Raw genomic sequence first — 24,256 nt, forward strand, 5'->3', positions numbered from 1 at the left:
TACTGTCCTGAGTCCCCGTCCAATGTCCGTCTGTCACTGGCTCTCTGTCCTCTCTTCGTCCGTTCCATGGCCGTCAGTGTCCTGAATGTCCGTCCTCTGTTCGTCACGGTTGGTTGTGTCTGTCCTCTGTGCGTCCGTTCCTGTGCCCCAGCTTCGGACGAGGGCCCTCTTGTCCGTCTTCCTTCCCCTCCCTGGCAGGCGTCCCTGTGGGCAGATGGACGTGGACCTGGACGGCGGTGGCTTGTTTGAGACGTGCCCGGACGATCGTCGGCTGGCCCTGGAATGCACAATAAAGCATGTATCGTTAGACACATGGAGTGGAGTGTGAGGGGATGTAAGGGGGGGGGGGGGGGTTGGGGGTGGAGGGGACGGAGTGTGAGCGGGTGGAGTGTGGGGGGTTAGAGGGGGGAGGGGGCAGTGTGTGGGGGTGGAGTGTGAGGGGGGGTTAGGGTGTGGAGGGGCAGTGTGTGGGGGTGGAGTGTGAGCGGGTGGAGTGTGAGGGGGATTAGGAGGTGGAGGGGCAGTGTGAGGGAGTGGAGTGTGAGCGGGTGGTGTGTGGGGGAAGGGGGCAGTGTGAGGGGGTGCAGTGTGAGGGGGAGGGGGTAGTGTGAGGGGGTGGAGTATGAGGGGGCGGTGTGTGGGGGGGGCAGTGCTAGGAGGTGCAGTGTGGGGGGGGAGGAGGGGGGTTGGGGGGTGGAGGGGGCAGTGTGTGGGGTGCAATGTGAGGGGGTGGAGTGTGAGCGTGTGGCATGTGGGGGGAGGGGGCAGCGTGAGGGGGTGGAGTGTGGGGGGGGGGAGGGGTGGTGAGGGGCTGAGGGAGTGTAGCCAGGCAGGAGTGTCTCACTTGGTGCTGCGCCTCCGATCTGGCATGGCGCTACTACTCCCGAGTGGCAGCTCCCCCAGCGAGGTCCAGAGCCTTCGGCTCATGGACGGTGAGGGGGTGCAGAACAGGTGATCCCCCTCCGGTTCTTGCACGCTCATGATGGTTGTGGGCTGTCTTATCCTGCGGGGGAGGGGGTGGAAGCATCAGAGTTAGGCGGTCAGCATCAAGACGCGCAGATGTTGGCAACATTATGGCTGGGGGGCACTGAGTACCAGGCCACGGCGGCTTGCAAGGGGGGGTGTGGTGCCCATGTGGGTCGGTTGGAACATGGTGCGCCCCCCCTTCGCGACACATGGTGGAGGGGGTGGGGGGGGGGGGGTGGCCCGGGGGAACTCTCGGGGTACTTACCCTGGCTGCCCTCCTCAGGTCTTGGAGCTTCTTGCAGCACTGCCCTCCAGTACGTGGGGTGTGCCCCACAGCGCTAACGGCGATGCCCACATCACGCCAGTTGCGCCTGACTGTGCTGGCCGGGACCGGTGGCCACGTCTTGGGCACAGGATCGCCCTCTGCTCTTCCACTGCGTCCAGCAGTGTCTCCAGGTCATAGTCCCGGAACCTGGAGGCGGCACGGCGTGGCGCGGCCATCTCTCCTGTGTCGGGGCCTGTGCCTGAATCGCGCACATAAAGTGATGCGGCGCCGTGTCATTCGGGCGTCGTGCCCTGACGGCGCCGCTCTGGCGCTGCACCCACCGCGTTTCTTGTGGCGCAGCTGCTGGCCTCTTTTCGGGGCCTGAATCGATGCTGCTGGCGGCCCGTTCGCGCCATCGTGAAACGCGGTGGCGTTCACAACGGCGCGGACACTGACGCGGCATCGGAGAATCCCACCCAACATGTTCAGGTACTGCAGATCAATTTTAATCAGATTTGAGTATACACATTTCTGAGCTGGGAAAGCCAAATGCCAGCTGTGTCTAACTACACGCAGCTATCTGATAAGAATTCCTTACTTCTCAAATGGGGAAAACAAAAAGTCAGAATGAGTGCTGCTGGCAACAGAACCAGCCGACTAAATGTCACGTTTCAGGACGCAGTGTTGACAACAGGTTCAAGATGACCTCATCAATAAGAAACAGAAGTACAAAATCTACAAAATCAGAGTAAATTTTGTTATAATGCAACGTGCCAACAGTTTTGAATGAGTGCCCTGCATTATTCGATTGCTATTTCATTATTTGAGTTAAAGTACCTAAGATTCAGTATCTGGTTCAAAGTGGTCATATAATATTGCCAGAAGATAAAGTGCTTTTCCTGGAGGATAAAGGGGATAGAGATTGAGCCTAATCTTATTGAGAAGGACATTAGTTTCATCTATCAGCCAATGATGACTAGTATTGAAGATGACAAACTGGTACAAATTCATCTGAGACTGGACTTAGCTGCCTTGTTGGCACAACAAAGAAGGAACGTTATCCAACTGGCAGTCATTAATACTGACACCATGTGCCACAAGTAAAATAAATTCCTATTTCTCAAACAAAACAGTTCATGTAATTTTTGCTGGGGTATGAAGCTCAAAAACACATGTGAATGGTATTTCAGCACTGATGAATTAGGATTTCAGATGACAGCTAAACATGTTTGGCTGCTTTACTATTGTTGAGTGAAACTGAGGAATAAAAAGCCTGACTTAACAATGCTATTAAAGTGATGAGAAAAATGTCTGCCACAACCACTCAAATCAGGAACATATAAATGGAGGATTGCGTTGGAAACCCGTGGGCGGGGATGTGCCGCAAGCGGGAAAAAAGTATCCCAACAGCTGGACAATACCGGCCAACGTGTCAGATTGATGACCCTATGTCAGAACTGGCAAAAGTTAGAGATGTAACAGGTTTTAAGTGAGTACAGAGACAAGGAAAGGTGTGGGGAGCGGGGGAGGAGAAAATAATAAATGAGAATGTTATTAATAAGGAGAAAAGCAGAAGAGATTAAGTGACAAAAAAACTGATGGTGCAAGGCCAAAGGATGAGATGATGGGCTAAATAAACAAAAGTTATGTAAGGAGGTGGTGTGAATGTAAGAATTATGAACCGCTGCACCTGAAAGTGAAAAAAAGAAAATAAAATAAAGAGAAGGAAACAAGAGAGTAAAGCTAAAACCAATAAAGAAAATGAAAACAAAATGGAGAATCAAAAATTGGCAAACTGCGTGTCGAGTCCAGAAGGCTGTAAAGTGTCTAGTTGAGGTACTGTTCCTTAAGCTCGCAGTTAGCTTCACTGGATTACTGCAGGGGCCAAGGACACAAAGCTCAGGGCGGGAGCCAGTGGACAATTAATCAACAAACAACTGGAAGCTCTCAGTCATGCTCGCGGGCTGAATGAAGGGGTCACGCAAAGCGGCCGCCCAATCTGCATTTGGACTTCTCACAGTCGGGGAGACCACCTCATTAGCACTGAATAAATTGTAGCAGATTGAAGATGGAGAGTGCATCTTGCTGAGGACCATTTAAACTCTACAGTAGAAGGTTGCCAATTCTGTGACCTGCTGCAAAATATCAGAATCGTTCGCAATGAATGCAGGTTAAGTTTTGTTCGATGAATGTGTTTCTATATCCAAGAATGAGTTTATCAAACAGATGTTTATCCATCTTTTTATTCATTTGCAGCAGGAATTGTTCCTTACGCTAGCTGATATTGGCAAAATTATTCTACGATGTATATAAAGTGGATGTATTGATGCTGGACTCCTCTTGATGTACTCAAACCTGCATAGTGTCATAATTTGATAGGGTTTTCTGTGGTAGTTGAATTGGAAAGTCACTAGCTGCAATTTGGTCACACAAGTTAAAAGATAGTGGCTGGATTCTCCATTTGGAAGACCATGGGTGGAACTCTCCATTTCTGTGGCTAAGTGCCAGCGCCGGTGTGTTTCACGACCAGCAAATCGTCACGACCCTCTCACCAATTCCAGTAAGGGGCTAGCACCGACGCCGCATGAAACGTCTGCGGATCACGCCGAAAACAGGCGGAGAATAGCTGGGTCCCAGGCCCCGCATGTGCTCGGCTGATGACCTGCACCGGGCGCGCTGTACAACTGTAACCCCACAGCCCACCCAGTAGCCACCCCCCATCAGTTCCTCCAGCCCTAGCAGATAGCAGCCCCCCCCCCCCCCGGCCAGCGGCACGGATCCCGGCCGAGTGTGGCGGTGCTGGACACAGTCCGCAGCCAGCATGCCAGCTCAGGCCACACGTGTCCGGCGCTGTTGGGGCAACAAGGGTGGGCCAGCCGATGATGCACCAACGCGCTGAAAGGGTACGGTCATGATGATGCCACTTTGGAGGTGGCAGAGCATGGTGGGCCGGCATCAAACGGTGCTGGCCCCGATTTCGGCATTGGAGTCCAATCTCCACGCAATCGGCGAACACGGTTTTGACGTCGGGCTACGGAGAATCCCGCCGGAAATGAATCGCCCCTGATTTGCGCTCGCACTGGGAACGAGAATTCAGAAGCAATTCACTATCCCTTGCCATGCAAATTTATACATGGCGGAGAATGAGAGGGGTTCCCTCTTGAATTCCTCTATCGGGCCCGATAGCGAGGAAAAGCAGTTGCCCCCCACACCCACGCAATGCAATTCCAACCCCTCCCACCATGGAACCATGGAATTATCTGAGTCACCCCCCCCACAATATGAGGGTGACCCGACCCACCCACTGATCCATCACCAGAGACCCCCATTGCAAATACCCCCACCAGAAAGTCCCCCGTAATAGAGACACCACCAGAAACCCCCCATTAAGATACTCCCACCAGAATTCCCCACATAAATCACAGCTCTTGGGGTCTCTGAAATGAGAGGTTTTCTGGTGGGGGTCTCTCTTATGGGGGATCTCTGAGGGGGTGGGCAGGGATTGCACTGTCGGGGGGGGGGGGAAGGGAGGGCCTCCAATGGACTTTGGAGGAAACACCCTGAAAGAATTAACTCCTTGACCCACCGCAAAGCCCACCGTGCCAGGGCCACGCTGGGAATAACTGCATCAATTCTCACCCGTATGATTCCCGGCCCAGAGGTCTCGAGATTAACACAGGGCTGGAGAATCCAGTTTATCGGTTAATAGGATACAAGTGGGTCAATTTGACCGATTTACATCCTCCACCTGGCACGGGGCGCGAACATCGATGCCGCCCGTCAGCAGGATCGGGAGCACCAGAGGGTGACGAAGAATCCAACCCAGTATTGCAATGAGGCCATTCATAAGTTTACCATGCATTGAGAGATTAGCTAAAGCAAATTTAATTGGCAAACCAAGCCACTGGCAATGTGGATCCATGCATTTAATAAGAATCAAGGAAATTACCTAACAATTTTAGATTTGTTTCCAGTTGCAGTGCAGTCTCTAGAATCAATGCTTCTCTGTCGACAATACTGGTCTCTGCTTCATGCCTCAAACTAGCCCATTTTTTGTATTCATCATCACTCAAGACCTAAACAAAATTAAGAGGCACAGACGAAATAAAGTTAGAATCAGAATATTGATGAAAAAATATATCTAGCGTAAGAGGGTAAAAATATTAACTAGAACCTGAAGTCTCATGAATGTTTTAAATAATTCTTGCTATTTGGGAGCCTCCTAAGAGTTAACAGAGTGTAATGTTATGGCAGTGTAACACCAGCTATAACGATGCACATTTCTTTCCTTGTTTTTGATGATGTATGAACGACATAGTAGCTGGAAACTCATCAACTTATGGATAGGTCATCAACAGAGGGGTCATCTCTTCTTCCTCCCCCTCCCTCTGCACACCATTTCCCCTTTTCTCTGCCTGTGCTTCATTTCCAAATCACACTTCTCTTCCACTAACTCTGCAGCAGCAAAGCCAAGTTAAAAGCATCTCACCAGGAAGTTGGATGGTTGGTCTTCTAAATGATGATAGGGGCGGGTCCCTCATGTAGCTGAATGCACTCTCAGCTGGGAGTGTTTAAGAGAGGGTGTTAATTGGACTTGTACAGTTCACAATCGCAGAATGTGAATCAAATTATTATTGGAGGTGGTGCCACATTATGATTTGCCCACTCTGCAGACACAGTATTCCCATGTTACAGCCTTGCGATCAGATTATAGCGATAGAGAGCTTGGTTTTGTGGCCTGTGTCTCTGTGGAGCACTTTGAGGCTTTTTCTAACTTAAAGGTGCTATGTGGTTTAGCTCAGTGGGCTGGTTTGCGATGCAGAACAAGGTCAGCAGCGTGGGTTCAATTCCCGTAGCAGCTGAGAATTCTGAATTCTCCCTCTGTGTACCCGAACAGGCGCTGGAATGTGGCGACTAGGGACTTTTCACAGTAACTGCAGTGCAGTGTTAACATAAGCTTAAGAGCCCATATTTTACCTTCTTTGCAATACACAGTGTTCGGAGACCATTACTTGCATACAAGTCCAGATACTTTTGTGTTTCATTCATTATTTTCCTTTGTTGCTTTTCATCTTAGAGGTTGTCAAAGAAACAAGTGGGAAAAGAAAAGACAATCTGTCAGACATGTGCGTTGGATTTCAATGTCGAACTTCATAACAGAAATCACAGTCTCAGGAAAAAAGAGCAAACATTTTCTTACAGCTTAACCCCAGAGACTGCTTCAACCCTTTGCAAAAGTCGAACATGTTTATGTAATCAATAACCCTGGGAGCAGTACCATGTCTGACCAATGTCGCAAAATTGAAAAGATTAGACTGTCCTAATAGTAATGAAGTATTTTCAGGGCAAGGAAGAGGCCCTCAGACTCGAAAAGCTTATGACTTCAAAGCTCCAATGTATTTTCACAACCATCTACTCCCGTCGCCTAGTATTTGAACATTTTGCAAGAGAGCAATTTGTTTGCGTTTTCCCAGTTCCTTTCTAAATCTAAAATATTATGGGCGGGATTCTCCGAGAATCGGCTCGATGGCCCGAACCCGGCACCAAAAACGGAGCGTATCACTCCGCGTCGGGCCCCCCGGAACGTTGCGAATTCTCCAGCCGGGAATGGGCTAGTAGCGGCGTGATGCCATTTGCGACGGCGTCACCCGAGACGGACCCGCGCGCCGCACAAAAGACGCCCCCCCCCCCCTTGGAGACCCGGCAAAATGGCCACCCACAGCACCAAGTAAGACCCCCCCACTGCCTGCCCCCCTTTCCCCCTTCCCCCATATCCCCCCTTCCCCCATATGCCCCTTCCCAGGGGACTATGGGGGATATGGGGGAAGGGGGGATATGGGGAAGGGGGATATGGGGGAATATGGGGGAAGGGGATATGGGGGAAGGGGGAATATGAGGGAAGGGGGAATATGGGGGAAGGGGGAATATGGGGGAAGGGGGAATATGGGGGAAGGGGGAATATGGGGGAAGGGGGAATATGGGGGAAGGAGGATATGGGGGGGGAAGGAGGATATGGGGAAAGGGGATATGGGGGAGGGGGGATATGTGTGGATATGGGGGAAGGGGGTTATGGGGGAAGGGGGGATATGGGGAAGGGGATATGGGGGAAGGGTGATATGGGGTATGAGGGAGGGGGAATATGGGGGAAGGGGGGACAGAACGGCCCATCAGGCATACAATGCCCCCAGGACGTTCCAGGGCAGCCACGAGCCAGGAACAGACCCGAAGCACCAGGCGGACACTGCCCGCATCTAGTGCAAGTGCGGCGGCGCCAGTGGGCCACACCCAGCGACGAGGAGGGCAGCCACAGCACCAGGCCCCCATTGCAGCCGACCCAGGACACTGACGCACAGGACACTGATGCACAGGACCCTGACGCACAGGACCCTAATGCACAGGACACTGACGCACAGGACCCTGACGCACAGGACCCTGACGCACAGGACCCTGACGCACAGGACCCTGACGCACAGGACACTGACGCACAGGACACTGACGCACAGGACACTGACGCACAGGACACTGACGCACAGGACACTGACGCACAGGACACTGACGCACAGGACACTGACGCACAGGACACTGACGCACAGGACACTGACGCACAGGACACTGACGCACAGGACACTGACGCACTGGACACTGACGCACAGGACACTGACGCACAGGACACGGACGCACAGGACACGGACGCACAGGACACGGACGCACAGGACACCGACGCACAGGACACCGACGCACAGGACACCGACGCACAGGACACCGACGCACAGGACACCGACGCACAGGACACCGACGCACAGGACACCGACGCACAGGACACCGACGCACAGGACACCGACGCACAGGACACCGACGCACAGGACACCGACGCACAGGACACCGACGCACAGGACACCGACGCACAGGACACCGACGCACAGGACACCGACGCACAGGACACCGACGCACAGGACACTGACGCACAGGACACCGACGCACAGGACACCGACGCACAGGACACCGACGCACAGGACACCGACGCCCAGGACACCGACGCCCAGGACACCGACGCACAGGACACCGACGCACAGGACACCGACGCACAGGACACCGACGCACAGGACACCGACGCACAGGACACTTGACGCACAGGACCTGAACACACAGGACCTGAACACACAGGACCCTAAAACACAGGACACTGACGCACAGGAGACTGACGCACAGGACATTGACGCACAGGACATTGACGCACAGGACACTGATGCACAGGACACTGATGCACAGGACACTGATGCACAGGACACCGACACACAGGACCCTAACACACAGGACACTGACGCACACGACACCCACACACAGGGGACAGATGGACAGGAATCACCACTCCAGGGGACCCCGGACTTTGGGTTGGATGAGGAGCACGCCATTACGTCACTGCTATCTCCTGCACCCTCCACCATCGCAGAGACACTCACCTCGGTCGGGCACTTTAGCGATGAGGCATCTGGGACACTAAATGGTGCGCACCACACAACCGTCCCGGTACAGCAGGTGGAGGCAGGAGCAGCTGAGGGACCGGGCGGTTGAAGGGCAGCCCGACTCAGGCAACCATCTGCCGCCCAGATGGATCCCGGGTTCCTGGAGTTACCACACCCACCCATAGACCCAATGCTGTCACGGACCAAGGGATGACCAAAAGGGGGTGACGGGCGGCTTGCGGCAGCTGCAGACGAAGGTGGAGGAGTCCACCCGCATGCAGGAGCAGGTAGTGGTGCCGGTCATGCGTGCCACCCAGGATGACACCGCACGGGTGGCATCCGCGGTGGAGGCAATGGGTGCGACAGTGGCAGACATGGGTCGCAGTATGCAAGGTGTGGGGCTTTCCGTGCAGGCGGCGTCCGTGGCCCAGGACATGGCTGCCCTCTCACAGGCAGCCATGAGCCAGAGCCAGCAGCAGATCGCAGAGGTGCTCAACGGCGTGGCACAGTCTCAGCAGGCAATGGCCCAGTCTCAGCGGGCCATCGCTGAGGGCATCGGCGCCATTGCCCAGGTGCTGGCCGGCGTCGCCCAGGCACAGACAGGGATGGCCAACTCCCTGAGCGCCATGGCTGCAAACTTGCAGACCCTTGTTGCTACCAGGGCGGGCCTCCAGCACTGGCAGCGTCATTTGTCGGGGGGGCATCGGGTGCTCGGTCCGTTCGCATCCTCGACCCATGTAGAGGCCAGGGGGCCATCGGGCACCCCGAGGGAGGAGGAGGTGCTGGGGCCCGTTCCGGTTCCCCCTATAGGGGTGGTCCCGGAACACCGCAACACCTCGGACTCCCCCCCCTTCTGTCCCAGGTGCATCTGGTGGGCAATGGGCAGGACAGGCTGGCAGCTCGCCATCCCAGTCACCGGAGCCGCAGCCTGGCCCATCTAGACTGGGCTGCCCCAGGAAACGGCCGCTAAAGGAGTCCCTAGTCACAGGGCAGAAATCACAGGAGTCCACCTCCAGTTCTGCTGTACCATCTGGGGAACCACCTAGATGTAGTCATAGGGCCCTTAAGGCCAGAAAATTAGACACTGAGTAAGTTGGCACGTGTGCAGGGCACAGATTAGTTTAGGGGCTGGACACGTGTATGAACTGTTTGTTATTAAAATCATTTTCACACCTACAGAAGCTGCCTTTGTGCTCTGTCCGATGCGTGCGGGGATGTGGTGTGAGGTGAGCGCTAGTGTGTGTGTGAGGGGTGATAGAATGTCGGCCTCAGGTGAGTGTGCCCCCCCTTCCCCGGGTCGTCCTCACCATCCCCCCGGACAGACGACGGGACCGTGCGCTGCAGTGTCACGGCCGCATGCAGGGACCGTCCGGGTGGAGGGTGGTACTGTGGCCATGGGTCAGACATTCTCCAACGATGTAGAGCCCAGAGCTCATCGCAGAGCGGGTTGTCATTATCCTCCATGGCCTCCAGTAGACACGCTTCCACCGGCGACCGTGTGAGCCCGGCCCGTTGTGCCGCAGGTGGATGTGCAATGGAGAGGTGGTGTGCTTGCAGGTGGGCTGAGGGTGGTTGGTGTTGGGTGGGCGGGTTAAGGGTGGTAGGTGGGTGCCATAATGTGCAGTCTGTGCCCCGACTCGTCGATACCCACACCCCCCAGCCCGTGAACTGGGCGGCTATCAGCCTGTCCCATGCCCGCTGGCCCAGCCGGTAACGGTGAGCAGCCTCCCGTCCATGACCAACCCGTCTGTCCTGACCATTGCCCCCATTCCTCCTCATCTGGGGAGGTCTGCGCCTCGTCTTGCTGCTCCTCCTTGATGTGTTAGGCAGGTAGGTTCGATGTGGACTGCACTCCATGCACGGAAACTAGAAACAGACTTCTAACACTGGAGAAGATCCAACACTGTTTTATTCAACGATAGAACTGATATACATATTCAGCTGTGGGTCGACACTATACTGAACTGACTGGAGAACATTTAGTAGCCTGACCAGACTTACTCGCAACCGCATGGTGTTTTCACTTGCTAGCTCGCGGACTCTGAGTGTCTCAGTAGCTGTGTTCCGAGAGAGCGGGAAACCTAGTGCCCTCTGGCTTTATAGTGGTAGTGTCCTGTCTGGTGATTGGCTGTACTGTGTTGTGTGCTGACTGGTCATCCTGTGTGTCAATCACTGCCTGTCTGCATCTCATTATATACATGAGTGGATATTATGGCATCTCCCCCCCTTTTATTTTTAGATAAATAAATACGAAGGTGTGCGTGCATATATATGTATATATGCCTGACTATATACAAAAGATGTCTAAATGAACGTATATACATTGGAAGGTGTCGATAGTGCAGATGCAATCGATGAAGTCACGAAATGTACAAAAGTTCAGTCTACAGGTTCAGTCTTTGTGGTGGGCGATGAATTCTTGTCGATCGCCGCAGAGGTGGATCAGGAGCCACCTGCACGTGGATAGGCGGGATCGCTGCCATCGCAGTGGTTGCATGGGCCGGCTGGATTGCTGGTAGATCGGTGGCCTCATGGCGGGTACGTCCGGAGGAAGCATCGTAGGTGGCGGGGCACTTCAGTCAGGTAGCGGGCGTGGAACTCTTCGCAATGCCCGTCTGTTGCGCCGTAGCAGGGAGCCATCAGCCATGCGGACGAGGAACGATCTTGGAGCCACTTGTTTGAGCACAACAGCTGTGGCTGACCAGCAGCCCTCAGGCAACTGGACACGAACATGATCGGCTGGAGCCAGCTCAGGTAAATCCGTGGCATGAGCATCGTATGTGGCCTTCTGTTGGGCCCGGGACTGCTGCATTTTCTGTAAGACCGTGAGGTGGTCAAGGTCTGGAACACAGATGGCTGGAACTGTGGTCCTCAGAGTGCGATTCATGAGCATCTGCACTGGAGACAACCCAGTGGACAGTGGGGTTGCCCTGTATGCCAGCATCGCCAGGTTGAAGTCGGAGCCTGGGTCTGCAGCTTTGCACAGCAACTGCTTGACAATATGGACCCCTGTCTCGGCCTTCCCGTTTGACTGTGGGTTGTGGGGACTGGAGGTTACGTGACGGAAGTTGTAGGACTATGCAAAATCAGACCATTCCTGGCTGTAAAAGCAAGGACCGTTGTCACTCATTACAGTGAGCGGAATCCCATGCCTGGCGAACGTTTCTTTGCAGGCTTTGATTACCGCCTTCGACGCAAGGTTGGACAGTTTCACCACTTCTGGGTAACTGGAGAAGTAGTCGACCAGGAATACGTAGTCACGCCCCTTGGCGTGGAAAAGGTCTACACCTACTTTGGACCACGGAGAGGTCACAATCACGTGCTGTTGCAGCGTTTCCTTGGGTTGAGCTGGTTGAAACTTCTGACAGGTGGGGCAGTTGAGGACCGTGTCGGCAATGTCCTGGCTGATGCCCGACCAATAGACCACCGCCGGGGTCTGCGTCGGCATTTCTCGACCCCAAGGTGACCCTCATGGAGTTGGCCCAGCACCATAACCCGCATGCTCTGAGGAATTACGATCCTGTCCGGTTTCAGAAGAATACCCTCCACCACCGTCAGGTCGTCTTTTACGTTATAGAACTGGGGACATTGTCCCTTCTGCCAGCCATTGGTAAGGTGCTGCAATACACGCTGCAGCAGAGGATCCTTGGCCGTCTTCTCACAAATTTGGACCACCCGTTCGTCAGAGGCCGGAAGGTTGGTGGCACACAACTGTACTTGCGCTTCTATGTGGCAGATAAAGTCACTTTGTTCACAAGGTGTGGTAATGGACCTGGATACAGCATCTGCAATGATCAGCTCTTTGCCTGGCGTGTAGACAAGTTCGAAGTCATAGCGGCGTAGCTTAATAAGAATTTGCTGTGACCGAGGTGTCATGTCATTTAAATCCTTTTGGATTGTATGGACTAGAGAGTTGTGGACCGTTTCTACCGTGAATTTTGGCAGGCCGTAAACGTAGTCATGAAACTTGACTATCCCTGTCAGGAGGCCCAGACACTCCTTCTCAATCTGAGCGTACCGTTGCTCAGTGGGCATCATGGCCCTGGAGGCATATGCCACTGGAGCCCAGGACGAGGAGTCATCTCGCTGAGGGAGCACCGCCTCAATGCCGTCCTGGCTTGCATCAGTCGATATCTTGGTTTCCTTGGTTGGGTCGAAGAACGCTAGAACCGGGGCTGTGGTGAGCTTTGCTTTCAGCTCACACCATTCCTCTTCATGCGTGGGCAGCCACTGGAATTCCGTCTACTTCTTGACGAGATGGCGGAGGGCCAAGGTGTGGGATGCCATATTGGGAATGAATTTCCCGAGGAAGCTGACTATCCCGAGGAAGCGGAGGGCCGCCTTCTTGTCCTCCGGGGTCTTCATGGCGTTGATCGCCGAGACCTTGTCGGCATCTGGCAGCACACCCTGCTGTGAGATGTGGTCACCCAGGAACTTAATATCCGATTGACCAAATGAGCACTTGGCCCAGTTGAGCTGGAGACCATGTTCATGAATTCTCTGGAATACCTTCCTGAGGCGAGCGATGTGTTCCTGGGGCGTTGTGGACCAGATAATTATGTCGTCAATGTATACTCGCACCCACTCGATGCGCTCCATCATCTTCTCCATTATGCGGTGAAATACTTTGGAGGCAGACATGATCCCAAAAGGCATCAGGTTGTAGCAGTAGCGACTGAACGGGGTGTTGAACGTGCACAGCTTGCGACTGGACGCGTCCTGCTGTATTTGCCAAAAACCCTTGGAGGTGTCCAGCTTAGTAAAGAATTTGGCATGAGACATCTCACTGGTCAACTCTTCACGTTTTGGTATTGGGTAATGCTCCCGCCCGATGTTGCGGTTTAGATCGTTACGGTCAATGCAAATGCGAAGCTCCCCTGATGGCTTCTTTACACAGACCATGGAGCTGACCCAGTCTGTTGGCTCTGTGACCTTCGATATGATGCCTTGGTCTTGGAGGTCCTGTAATTGCTTCTTCAGACGATCCTTGAGGGGTGCCGGCACCCGGCGTGGTGCATAAATTACAGGGGTGGCGTCGGCTTGAGCAGGATTTTATATCGGTACGGGAGCGTGCCCATTCCATCGAATACGCTGTGGTACTGCGTGATAATGTCATCAATGTCGGCTTGCAAGTTTCCATCAGACGAGGCCGTCGCCGGTGATGATGACATGGTGTGGACTCACTGAACCAGGTTCAGGAGCTTGCAGGCTCGAGAACCGAGCAGGGACGCTCTGTCAGGCCCGACGATTTCAAACCGCAGTGTTGCCTTGATCACCTTATTGGATACCCCCAGTTGACAAGAGCCACTGGAAGCTATGGCATTGCCATTGTAGTCAAGGAGCTGGCAGGCCGGTGGAAGAATACTTGGTCTGGCGCGGATGGTGTCGAGATCAGATTTTGAGATGAGGTTCGCTGATGCGCCGGTGTCCAGTTTAAATCGGATGCGAGCCTTGTTAACTGTGAAGACAGCACACTACTCATCGTCGGGATCCACACTGAGGATCGAGAGGTGTTTCGCCGTTGTGGTGGAAGGCAACGCATGTGTAGTTATGATGCCCACCCGGTATGGGGACTTGAGGCACTCAGCATCAGGGTCTGTTGGGCTGTCGGGATCGGAATCTGGCATGCCTTGTTGTACTGAGCGGACACTTCTGCGCCGCAGCTGGGATCGCTGGCTGCTGGGCAGTGGAGCAGATCTGCAAAGTGCTGCGTAGTGGTCAAGCTTGCCACACTGTAGACACCGGCGTCCTTTTGCCGGACATTGCCGCTTTAAATGGGCGGAGCCACAATTCGGACATGCCGTGACGCCGGCGTCAGCGCATTCCATGCGCCATCGCACATACGCAGTGCGTTCGGGCGACGTATGCAGCTGCGCAGTCGGGCTGTCGGGCTCGTCGTCCACTCGGTCGTGGTGCGCATGCGCAGAGACCCGGGAAAAGCGCGCGAAAGGGCCACTCTCCTCGATGCTCAGGCCCTGCATTTGTGCAATGGCCTGCAGTCATACCGCCTCGTGGGAGGCCAGCTTTGCAGTTTTTGCCGCCCTGATGTGGGAGTAACGATTCTTAGCATGCTCATGGACAACGCACGTCTCGATAGCGACAGAGAGGCTCAACTGTTTGACTTTCAGGAGCTGCTGCCGAAGGGAGTCGGAGTGGACCCCGAAAACGATCTGATCCCGGATCATGGAATCAGCCGTCAAGTCAGTTACTTGACTGCGCTAGGATGCGGAGATGGGTCACGAAGGACTGAAAATGTTCATCCTTACTCTGAAGCCTCTGCTGGAAAACGTACCGTTCAAAGCTCTCATTCACCTCAATGTCGCAGTGGCTGTCAAACTTCAGCAGGACTGTTTTGAACTTTGTTTTGTCTTCGCCGTCAGCGAACGTAAGGGAGTTGGAGATGTGGATGGCATGGCCCCCCACGGTGGAGAGAAATAGCGCGATCTTCCTGGCATCTGAAGCTGCTTCGAGGTCGGAGGCCTCGATGTACAAGAGGAACTTTTGCTTGAAGATTTTCCAATTGGCGCCGAGGTTGCCGGAGATGCGGAGCTGCGGAGGAGGCTGGATGTTTTCCATTTCACCGGATGGCTGCTTGCTGGTCAATGCTGATTCACTCGAGGTAGGTCCGTCAAGATCAGTATCACTCCGGTACCATGATGTGTTAGGCAGGTAGGTTCGATGTGGACTGCACTCGATGCAGGGAAGCTAGAAACAGACGTCTAACACTGGAGAAGATCCAACACTGTTTTACTCAACGATAGAACTGATATACATATTCAGCTGTGGGTCGACACTATACTGAACTGACCGGAGACCTTTTAGTAGCCTGACCAGACTTACTCGCTACCGCATGGTGTTTGCACTTGCTAGCTCGTGGACTCTGACTGTCTCAGTGGCTGGGTCCAGAGAGAGCGGGAAACCTAATACCCTCTGGCTTTATAGTGGTAGTGTCCTGTCTGGTGATTGGCTGCACTGTGTTGTGTGCTTACTGGTCATCCTGTGTGTCAATCACTGCCTGTCTGCATCTCATTATTTCCATGAGTGGATATTATGACACTCCCCTTCCCCCTCCTCTGCCTGCAGCACATCGCCCCTCTGCTGGGCTATGTTGTGCAGGGCGCAGCAGACCACAACGATGCAGCCGACCCTATCTGACGGGTACTGGAGGGCCCCTCCAGGGCAGTGCAGGTACCTGAAGCGCATCTTCAGCAGCCCAAAGCACCTCTCTATCCCACCCCTGGTCGCTGCATCGGCATCGTTGTAGCAGTTCTCCACGTCAGTCTGTGGCCTCCGTATAGGCATCATCAGCCACGACCGCAACGGGTAACCCCTGTCGCCCAGCAACCAGCCCCTCAGCCGGGGGGGGGGGGGGGGGGGGGGGGGAGTCCCTCGAACGTGGTGGGGTGAATGATTGCGCCAATACGGATGAGTCATGTACACTGCCCGGGTACCGGGCGCAGACGTGCAGGACCCTCATGCAGTAGTCACAGACCACATGCACGTTCATGGAATAGGTCCCCTTCCTATTCGTGAACACGGCCCTGTTATCCGCAGGTGGCCGCACGGCGTCGTGCATCCCATCAATCGCCCCCTGGACCATGGGCATCCTGGCCACGGCAGCGAAGTTCGCTGCCCGAGCATCCTGGCTGGCCCGGTCCACAGGGAACTGGATGTAGCGGTCCGCAATGGCATACAGGGCGTCCGTCACTGCACAGATGCACCAGTGCACCAATACCTGCGAGATGACGGACAGGTCCCAACTCGGCACCTGGAATGATCCCGTGGCATAAATGTTCAGGGTCACCGTAACCTTGATGGGGAGAGGGTGTCCTCTCCCAGTGCCACGCGGTGCCAGGTATGCCATCAGGTGGCAGATATGGGCGATGGTTTCCCGGCTCATTTGGAGTCCCCGCCTGCATTCCCGGTCTGTAAGCTCCTGGTACGACGAGCAGGGCCGGTACACACGGGGCCTCATCGGGCATCTCCGTCGCTGCGGCACCACCACCACCTCCTCCTCCTCCTCCTGTCGTGCGGGCGGCCCTCCAGCCTGGGTGGCTGCCACCTGCCTCCCTGCGGCACGCTCCTCTGCGGCAGCCTCCGCCGTCTCCTGGCACGCTCCTGCTCCAGCTCCCCCAGGGCAACATGTAGAAGTGCGGCTCCCCTACGAAGGCCAACATCGCTGGGTGACTGTGGTAATACCAGGTATTGCGGTACCTGAGAGGTGCATGACCATTGGCTAGACCCAGGAGTCTACCGTTGGCTGATGTACATAGCTCCGCCCTGAGAGGCGGAGTATAAGAACCAATGCCGTCCCAGCAGCCTTCACTTTCTGTATCGAAGCTGCTGGGTACAGTTCTAGCAGATTAAAGCCTATTAGTTATGACTCACCTTGTCTCGAGAGTAATTGATCGCGCATCAGTGACAACCAAACATAACGGCCTGCAGGGGGTGGGGGGGAATATACGACATGTCATCATTGGCCATACTCGCCCCCCGAGCCAGGTGCCATGGGCTGCATGGTCGCGACTGTTGCCAGCTGGCACATGGCCAGGTGGATCCCCCCCCCCCCTACCCCCCCCCCCCCCCCCCCGGCACACACTGTCCCAAACCCCCCCCCACCCTCTTCTCTCTGGCATGTACCCTCCCCAACCCTCCGCCTCCCCTCCTCCCCCGCACGCACCCTCCCCAACACTCCCCCCCCCCCCTCCTCCCCGGCACGCACCCTCTCCATCACTCGCCCTCCCCGCCCCCACCCCTCTCCTCCCCGGCACGCACCCTCCCCATCACTCGCATTCCCCGGTCCCCCCTCTCCTCCCCGGCATGCACCCTCCCCATCACTGGCCCTCCCCGCCCCTCTCCTCCCCGGCACGCACCCGCTCCATCACTGGCCCTCCCCGGCCCACCCCTCTCCTCCCTGGCACGCACCCTCCCCAACCCCCCTCCCCCGAACAACCCCTCCCCAACCCACCCACCCACTCCTCAACACCCCCTCCCCCCCAACCCACCCAACCACTCCACAAACCCCTTCCCCCCCTCCCCAACCCCCCACCCCAACCCACCCAACCACTCCACAAACCCCTTCCCCCCTCCCCAACCCCCCCTCCCCAACCCCCCTCCCACAACCCCCACCCCAACCCACCCACTCCCCAAACCCCTTCCCCCCCCTCCCCAACCCCCCTCCCCCCACCCCTCCCCGCCACCCATGCCCCACCCCCCCTCCCCACCCATCCCCACTCCCCTCCTCCCCGCTCCCCCTCCCCACGACAAGCCCTGGCCCCGAGCAGCTACCTGCTCAGAAAGCCCAACAATCTTTGAGGTGTTTTTAGTGTCTCGCTCCCCCTCAGCAGCCACGGAGCCCAATCCCCACATTGCATCAATTCACGGCTGTGAGATGTACGCCTAAGAGTGGTGGAGCATTGCAGAGGAGAGCAGCGTGAAGTCTAACCCGCTAAATACAATTCAAATCTAGTCAAATGACGGTTTCACTTGGGCCCACCGGCGCGGGGCTCAAACCTCGCTGATGCAGTCAGCGGGGGACCGGAGCATGGCGCCGGAATCAGCACCAGGCGCAAATCATGATTCCTCACTTGCGAATTATTCTCCGCCTGATTGCAGTTCTCACTGCCGGCAGCTGGAAGTGGAGAATTCAGCCACAATTTTTAATCGATCTGAGACAGGGTTCTCCGTTTGGTGCGATCTATGAGTCCTGAGTGCTGGGTAAAGGCGACGTCACGATGATGGCACATATTTAAATGAGTCTGAGTGTGATCCAGATCGCTCCATGCGTCGTTAGCCGGGTAACTCACGATCGGCCCGGCACGAAGCCCAATTTGGGCTTCTCCTGTGATTCATCCATGGTGGTAGAAATGCGCCCCAAGTGTTGCTGCTGGGAGTGAATTGTGTGCGGTTGTCGTTCCAGTCGGGGTGCTATTTGGGAAGCGAGTCAGGACATGCAAATAGTCAGCACTCTGCCCACATGAATTTGGTGCAATTCCCATTCCCGTTGCCATCTGATTCGCTGAGGCCGGAATTAGCAAAGGAGAGCCTGACAAGCTGGAGCTGCGCATAAGCGCTCCATTCCCCACACACTCCCATTCCAGCCAAGAAGCTGGCTCCATGGAGACATGTGTTGAGATTTACTGAATCAGAGCTCAATTGCACGCTGGATGCGGTGAAGGAGAGGAGGGACACCATCTTCCACAGAGTGGGCAGGAGACCCAAGCCCGCCATTGTTAACAGGGCCTGGGAGGAGGTGGCAAAGGTAGTCGGTGCTGCCAGTCTCACCAGGAGGACTGTGACCCAGTGCCACAAAAGAATAAGTGACCTCCTTAGGGCAGCCTGGGTTGAGTCATCACCGCTGTAACCCTGGTATCACTACTGTCCCTCACTCCTCGCATCACCACCAATCCCCTAGAGGCCAACCAAAATCTACCCACCTGCATCTCCCTTACATCTCACCCTCCACCAAACCCCAACACCTGTATTGTCTTTGGCCAGGTGCCTTCCACACACATGCCACCAGCTTATAGAACTCCCTGTAGAACTTCCTTCCAAGTATCCCAACATGTTTTCTAGGACAGATAGCCCCTAATTGCCAGAACTGCGAGTGCAGACCTCCGCAGAGCAGAGGACGAGGCTGAAGAAAGGGCAGTTTCGGAAGCAGAGGTGCGGCAACTGAGTGAGATCCCAAAGTTAAATGATGTCCCAGGAGCACATAAGTCACCCCTTTCCCACGGACCACTCCTTCCCAAGATCTCATCGTGTCTCTTGTCATTCATCTTGCAGGGCCACTATCAGACAAGACCGGGCCTTTCGGGGTCGCTGCCCCCAAGCCATACCCCCAGCGTTCCCCGAATGCCAATCTGTTACTGTTGTCATCTGCACCCTCCACCATCGCAGAGACTATCACTTCGGTGGGGAATTTTAGTGAAGAGGCTCCTGGGTTACTTTCTGGAGCGCACGTCGCACATGCTGCTGCACATCAGGTGGAGGCAGCAACTACGAGGGAGTGGCAGGGGAGGGCGACCCAATCCCAGGAAACAGGTGTCGACGAACAGGTGCTGCACTTCTGAAAGGTATGATTCATAGAAACTTAGAATTTACAGTGCAGAAGGAGGCCATTTGGCCCATCAAATCTGCACTGGCCCTTGGAAAGAGCCCTCGCCTCCATCCTATCCCCATAACCCAATTACCCCACCTAACCTTTTTGGACACTAAGGGGCAATTTAGCATGGCCAATCCACCTAACCTGCACATCTTTGGACTATGGGAGAAAACCAGAGCACCCGGAGGAAACCCACGCAGACACGGGGAGAACGTGCAGACTCCGCACAGTGACCCAAGCCAGGAATCGAACCTGGGACCCTGGAGCTATGAAGCAACTGTGCTAACGACTGTGCTACAGTGTTTCCTGTGACCATCACTGGTTGAGCCAGGATTTACAGGAGGGGATGTCAGCGACGTTCCAGCGCCTGCAAGTGCAGCTGGAGGAATCCAACTTCCTTCAGGTGGGGGAGATTTTACTGACAATGCGTGGTACCCAGGCCAACAGTGAACGGGTGACGTCCGCAGTGGATGGCTTGGGGCAAGAAGTCAGAGTCATGGGTCAATACATTTCAAGACTTGAGCAATCTGTACGATCGATAGAATCATAGAATCTACAGTGCAAAAGGAGGCCATTCAGCCCATCGAGTATGCTGGCCCTTGAAAAGAGCCCCCTACTTAATCCAATGCCTCCACCTTATCCCAGTAACCTCACCTAATCGTTTGGATACGAAGGGGCAATTTATCACGGCCACCTAAGCTGCACATTTTTGGATTGTAGGAGGAAACTGGAGCACCTGAAGGAAACCCATGCAGACACGGGGAGAAGTGCATACTCCACACCCACACAGACAGTCACCCGAGGCCGGATTTGAACCCGGGTCCCTGGAGATGTGAAGCCGCAATTCCCCAGCCGCTGGGATTTTCATTTCCGGCTGGCAGCACACCTAGCCAATGGGTTTCTCAGCGGCATGTGGTGGCTTCAATGGGAAATCCCATTGGCAAGCGGTGGGAACCACAAATAACTGGCGAAAATACAACGGGTGGGATTGTTCGTCCACGAAGCGTGTCTTTCTCAGCGACACAAGGTCTGCACATGTCCAAATCTGCAAAGGTGCTATACATATAAACCACAGTGCAAATGGGATCCTTCAGTCTCGCAGTTTCAAATCATTCAAGGGTACCTACATTCAGACTGTAAAATTGATTTTCATTTTCTAAATCATGATGCCGTAAGAAATAGGAGTGTGAGTAGGTTATATGTCCCCCTTGAGCCGTCACCACTGTTATGGGCAAGGCGTTTTCAGAACCCCAAAATGTATCATGGAGTTCAACCAACCTCTCCCTTGAATGGATTTGTTGCTTTTCTTAGCACACGGCTTTTTCCCTAGGTGTGGGATTACAATTATGGACATGTGGGTTTTTAACACTGTTTATTCCATGAACGCAACTTAACATCTGAAATAAACATTGGATCTCTTCACACCCCTTACTTCAAAGATAACTCAAGAAAATATTGCAACAGTAAATAATTCCTTAAAATGTTCCTTCAAACTTCCAAGAGACTTAACACCTTTAAACAAAATCACATCAGGTTAAAGGCTTCACTATTATAAGTTTAAATCACCCAAATGATCCAGAGATAGTCTTTCATGGCAGATATCCAGTTCACTGCAAAACACAGGCACACACCCAGCTCTTTTCAAAACCAGAACTTCTCAAGCTGCTGTCTCAAACTGGCCTTCTCCTTTAAATCAGCTCACAGCAAATCAGCCAGGCACTTTTAAACTGCTCTCAGCAAAACCAGCCAGGCATTTTTCAAAACTGAAACTTCAAAATGGCTGAACTGAGCTGAGCTCCACCCACTCTCTGACATCACTGTTTTCTTAAAGGTACATTGCTTACACATCCATTTCTTAAAGGCATTCTTGCATGACATCTCCCCCCCAAGAAAAAAAAATAAACCATCAACTTCAAGATGGTTTCATTTTTCACTTTTGCACCATCCACTAAGAAATGTACACACTAAATATACCTTTTCGTTTTTTAAAAAAACAAATGCAAACAGGTATAATAATATAGTCAATTTTTCTTTGTTCATCTTCCTCCAACCGAAATCCTTCTCGATTGACAGTCTCTTTGAACAAAGTCTCTGCACGATCCATCCATTCCTCTACTCCTCGGCATTTCCCTTCCGAATCAGATACTTTAGTTCAAACTGACCACAGAGCCCCTTGCAATTCTCCAATACAGGAGCATTGGTGATCACAGCTTTCAGGCAGTCAAATGCCTGTTGAAAGTCCGCTGTCCATTGAAATTTCTTAGGTTTCTTCAGCAATTCCATCAGTGGAGTAATCACGCCACAAATCTGTTGCACAAAGGGTCGATCAAATTCATTCATGCTAGGAGATCGCATTATTTCCCTTTGTCTTGCAGGTATCGAAAACTCCGCAAGGAAAGTGATTCGGGCTTCTCCAAATTCATGTTCGGCTAGGTTCATCACCAAACTCGCCACCTGAAGTCGATCGAAGAACTCCATTAGATGTTTTAAATGTTCTTTCCATGTCTGGAAGTTGTAAATAAAAGCAGATTGTCCCAATTTCTCAATGCAATTCTTCAAACGCGGGATAGGATAAGAGTTTGTTCTTGTAACTGCATTCAACTTTCGAACTTTCACACACAACCGCTGGGTACCGTCTGGCCGTTCATCTGCTCTCAGTGCGGGAGTGATTTTGTGTTTCATCGCACATGCTCACACACCAAGTTCACAATTGATTACAGGGGTTGGATTCCGCTGTTTTGCTCTCAATTGCATCCAGGACTGCATTTTGTTAAAGTGGGTGAGCTCCATTGGCTGCAACCCACTGCAATTATGCCATTCTTCAGCATACTCTCAATCTCTCTGTTAACCTGTGCCAATTTTAAAGGGTTAAGTCTATATGGATGTTGTTTGATAGGAACAGCACTTCCCACATCTACATCATGTATAGCCATTTTAGTACTTCCCAATTTATCTCCACAAACTTGCCCTTGTGATATCAATAACTCTTTCAGGTCAGTTCGTTTTTCCTCTAGAAGGTAACTTCACAATTCATCCCAATTTTTAAGAACATCCTCATTTTCCAATTTAATTTGAGGTATGTCAAATTCACAGTCATCTGGATTTGGTTCGTCACTTTGAGTTAGAATCATTAAAACCTCATCCTTTTTCTCTCCTTCCCTTTCAAAGTACCTTTTAAGCATATTCACATGACACACTCAGTGAGTCTTCCTTCTATCTGGTGTTTTTACCTCGTAATTCACTTCACTTAATTTAATTTCAATCTGATAAGATCCACAAAACCTTGCTTTTAAAGGTTCACCTACCACTGGTAACAATACTAAAACTTTATCTCCACTGGCAAGACTACAAACTTTGGATTTCTTGTCCGCTACCCGTTTCATCACATTTTGTGCAACTTCCAAATGTTGTCTAGCCAATTCACCTGCTTTATTTAATCGTTCCCTAAAATTTGACACGTAATCCAATAATGTAATCTCCAATTTCTCACCCACCAATTTTTCCTTCATCAATTTAAGTGGTCCTCTTACCTCATGACCAAAAATTAGTTCAAAAGGACTAAATTTGGTAGACTCATTAGGTGCATCCCTAATTGCAAACAATACGAATGGGATTCCTTTATCCCAATCCTCTGGATAATCTTGACAATACGCCCTCAACATTGTCTTTAATGTCTGATGCCACCTTTCTAACGCTCCCTGCGATCTGGATGGTATGCAGTTGATTTAAATTGTTTTATTCCTAAGCTATCCATAACTTCTTTGAATAACTTTGAAGTAAAATTCATTCCTTGATCTGATTGAATTTCTGTGGGTAGTCCATATCTAGTAAAGAATTTAAGTAACTCCTCCACAATCCTTTTAGCTGTAATATTAGGTACTGGAATGGCCTCTGGAAACTAGTGGACACATCCATTAGTCAAAAGATATTGATTCCCACTTTTTGTTTTAGGAAGCGGTCCTACACAATCGATTAGGACCCTTGTAAAAGGTTCCTCAAATGCTGGAATGGGTATTAAGGGCGCTGATTTTAATACTGCCTGAAGTTTCCCTATCACTTGACATGTGTGACATGATTGACAAAATTTAACTACATCTTTATGAAGTCCAGGCCAATAAAAATGTTTCTGGATTTTAGCTTGAGTTTTCCTTATCCCCAAATGACCTCCCACTGGTACCTCATGTGCCACTCGCAACACCTCCTTTCTATGCCCTACCGGCAGTATGAACTTCTGACCACTTTTCATCTGCCTGCATATGTACAGGTCTCCATTTTCTCATCAAGACATCATTTTACGGTCATAGCACTCTGGTATACCCTCAGATTCCTCTTCCGCATATGATTTCTGATATATTCATTGTATTTCTACATCTTTCTGTTGTACCTCCGCCCATTTTCCTGAACTAAAACTAGCCGCCTCATCCTCCACCTGTTCTTGTTCTTTTTCAACCATCTGAT

General features: G+C 52.9%; 1 protein-coding gene across 2 annotated transcripts in view; it reads right to left on the reverse strand.

Annotated features, from left to right (window-relative positions):
* Positions 1-24,256, reverse strand: part of atp10b (ATPase phospholipid transporting 10B) — a 511,821-nt gene that overhangs the window by 71,241 nt on the left and 416,324 nt on the right. For both annotated transcript variants that reach the window (XM_072512518.1, XM_072512519.1), the window contains exons 14-15: positions 6,209-6,303; positions 5,181-5,307 (exon numbers count right to left, since the gene is read on the reverse strand). In XM_072512518.1, the coding sequence (XP_072368619.1) occupies positions 5,181-5,307; positions 6,209-6,303 (222 nt within the window). The remainder of the gene's footprint in view (positions 1-5,180; positions 5,308-6,208; positions 6,304-24,256) is intronic.

The sequence above is a fragment of the Scyliorhinus torazame genome, chromosome 7 (assembly GCF_047496885.1).
Source record: "Scyliorhinus torazame isolate Kashiwa2021f chromosome 7, sScyTor2.1, whole genome shotgun sequence".
Taxonomy (NCBI): Eukaryota; Metazoa; Chordata; class Chondrichthyes; order Carcharhiniformes; family Scyliorhinidae; genus Scyliorhinus; species Scyliorhinus torazame.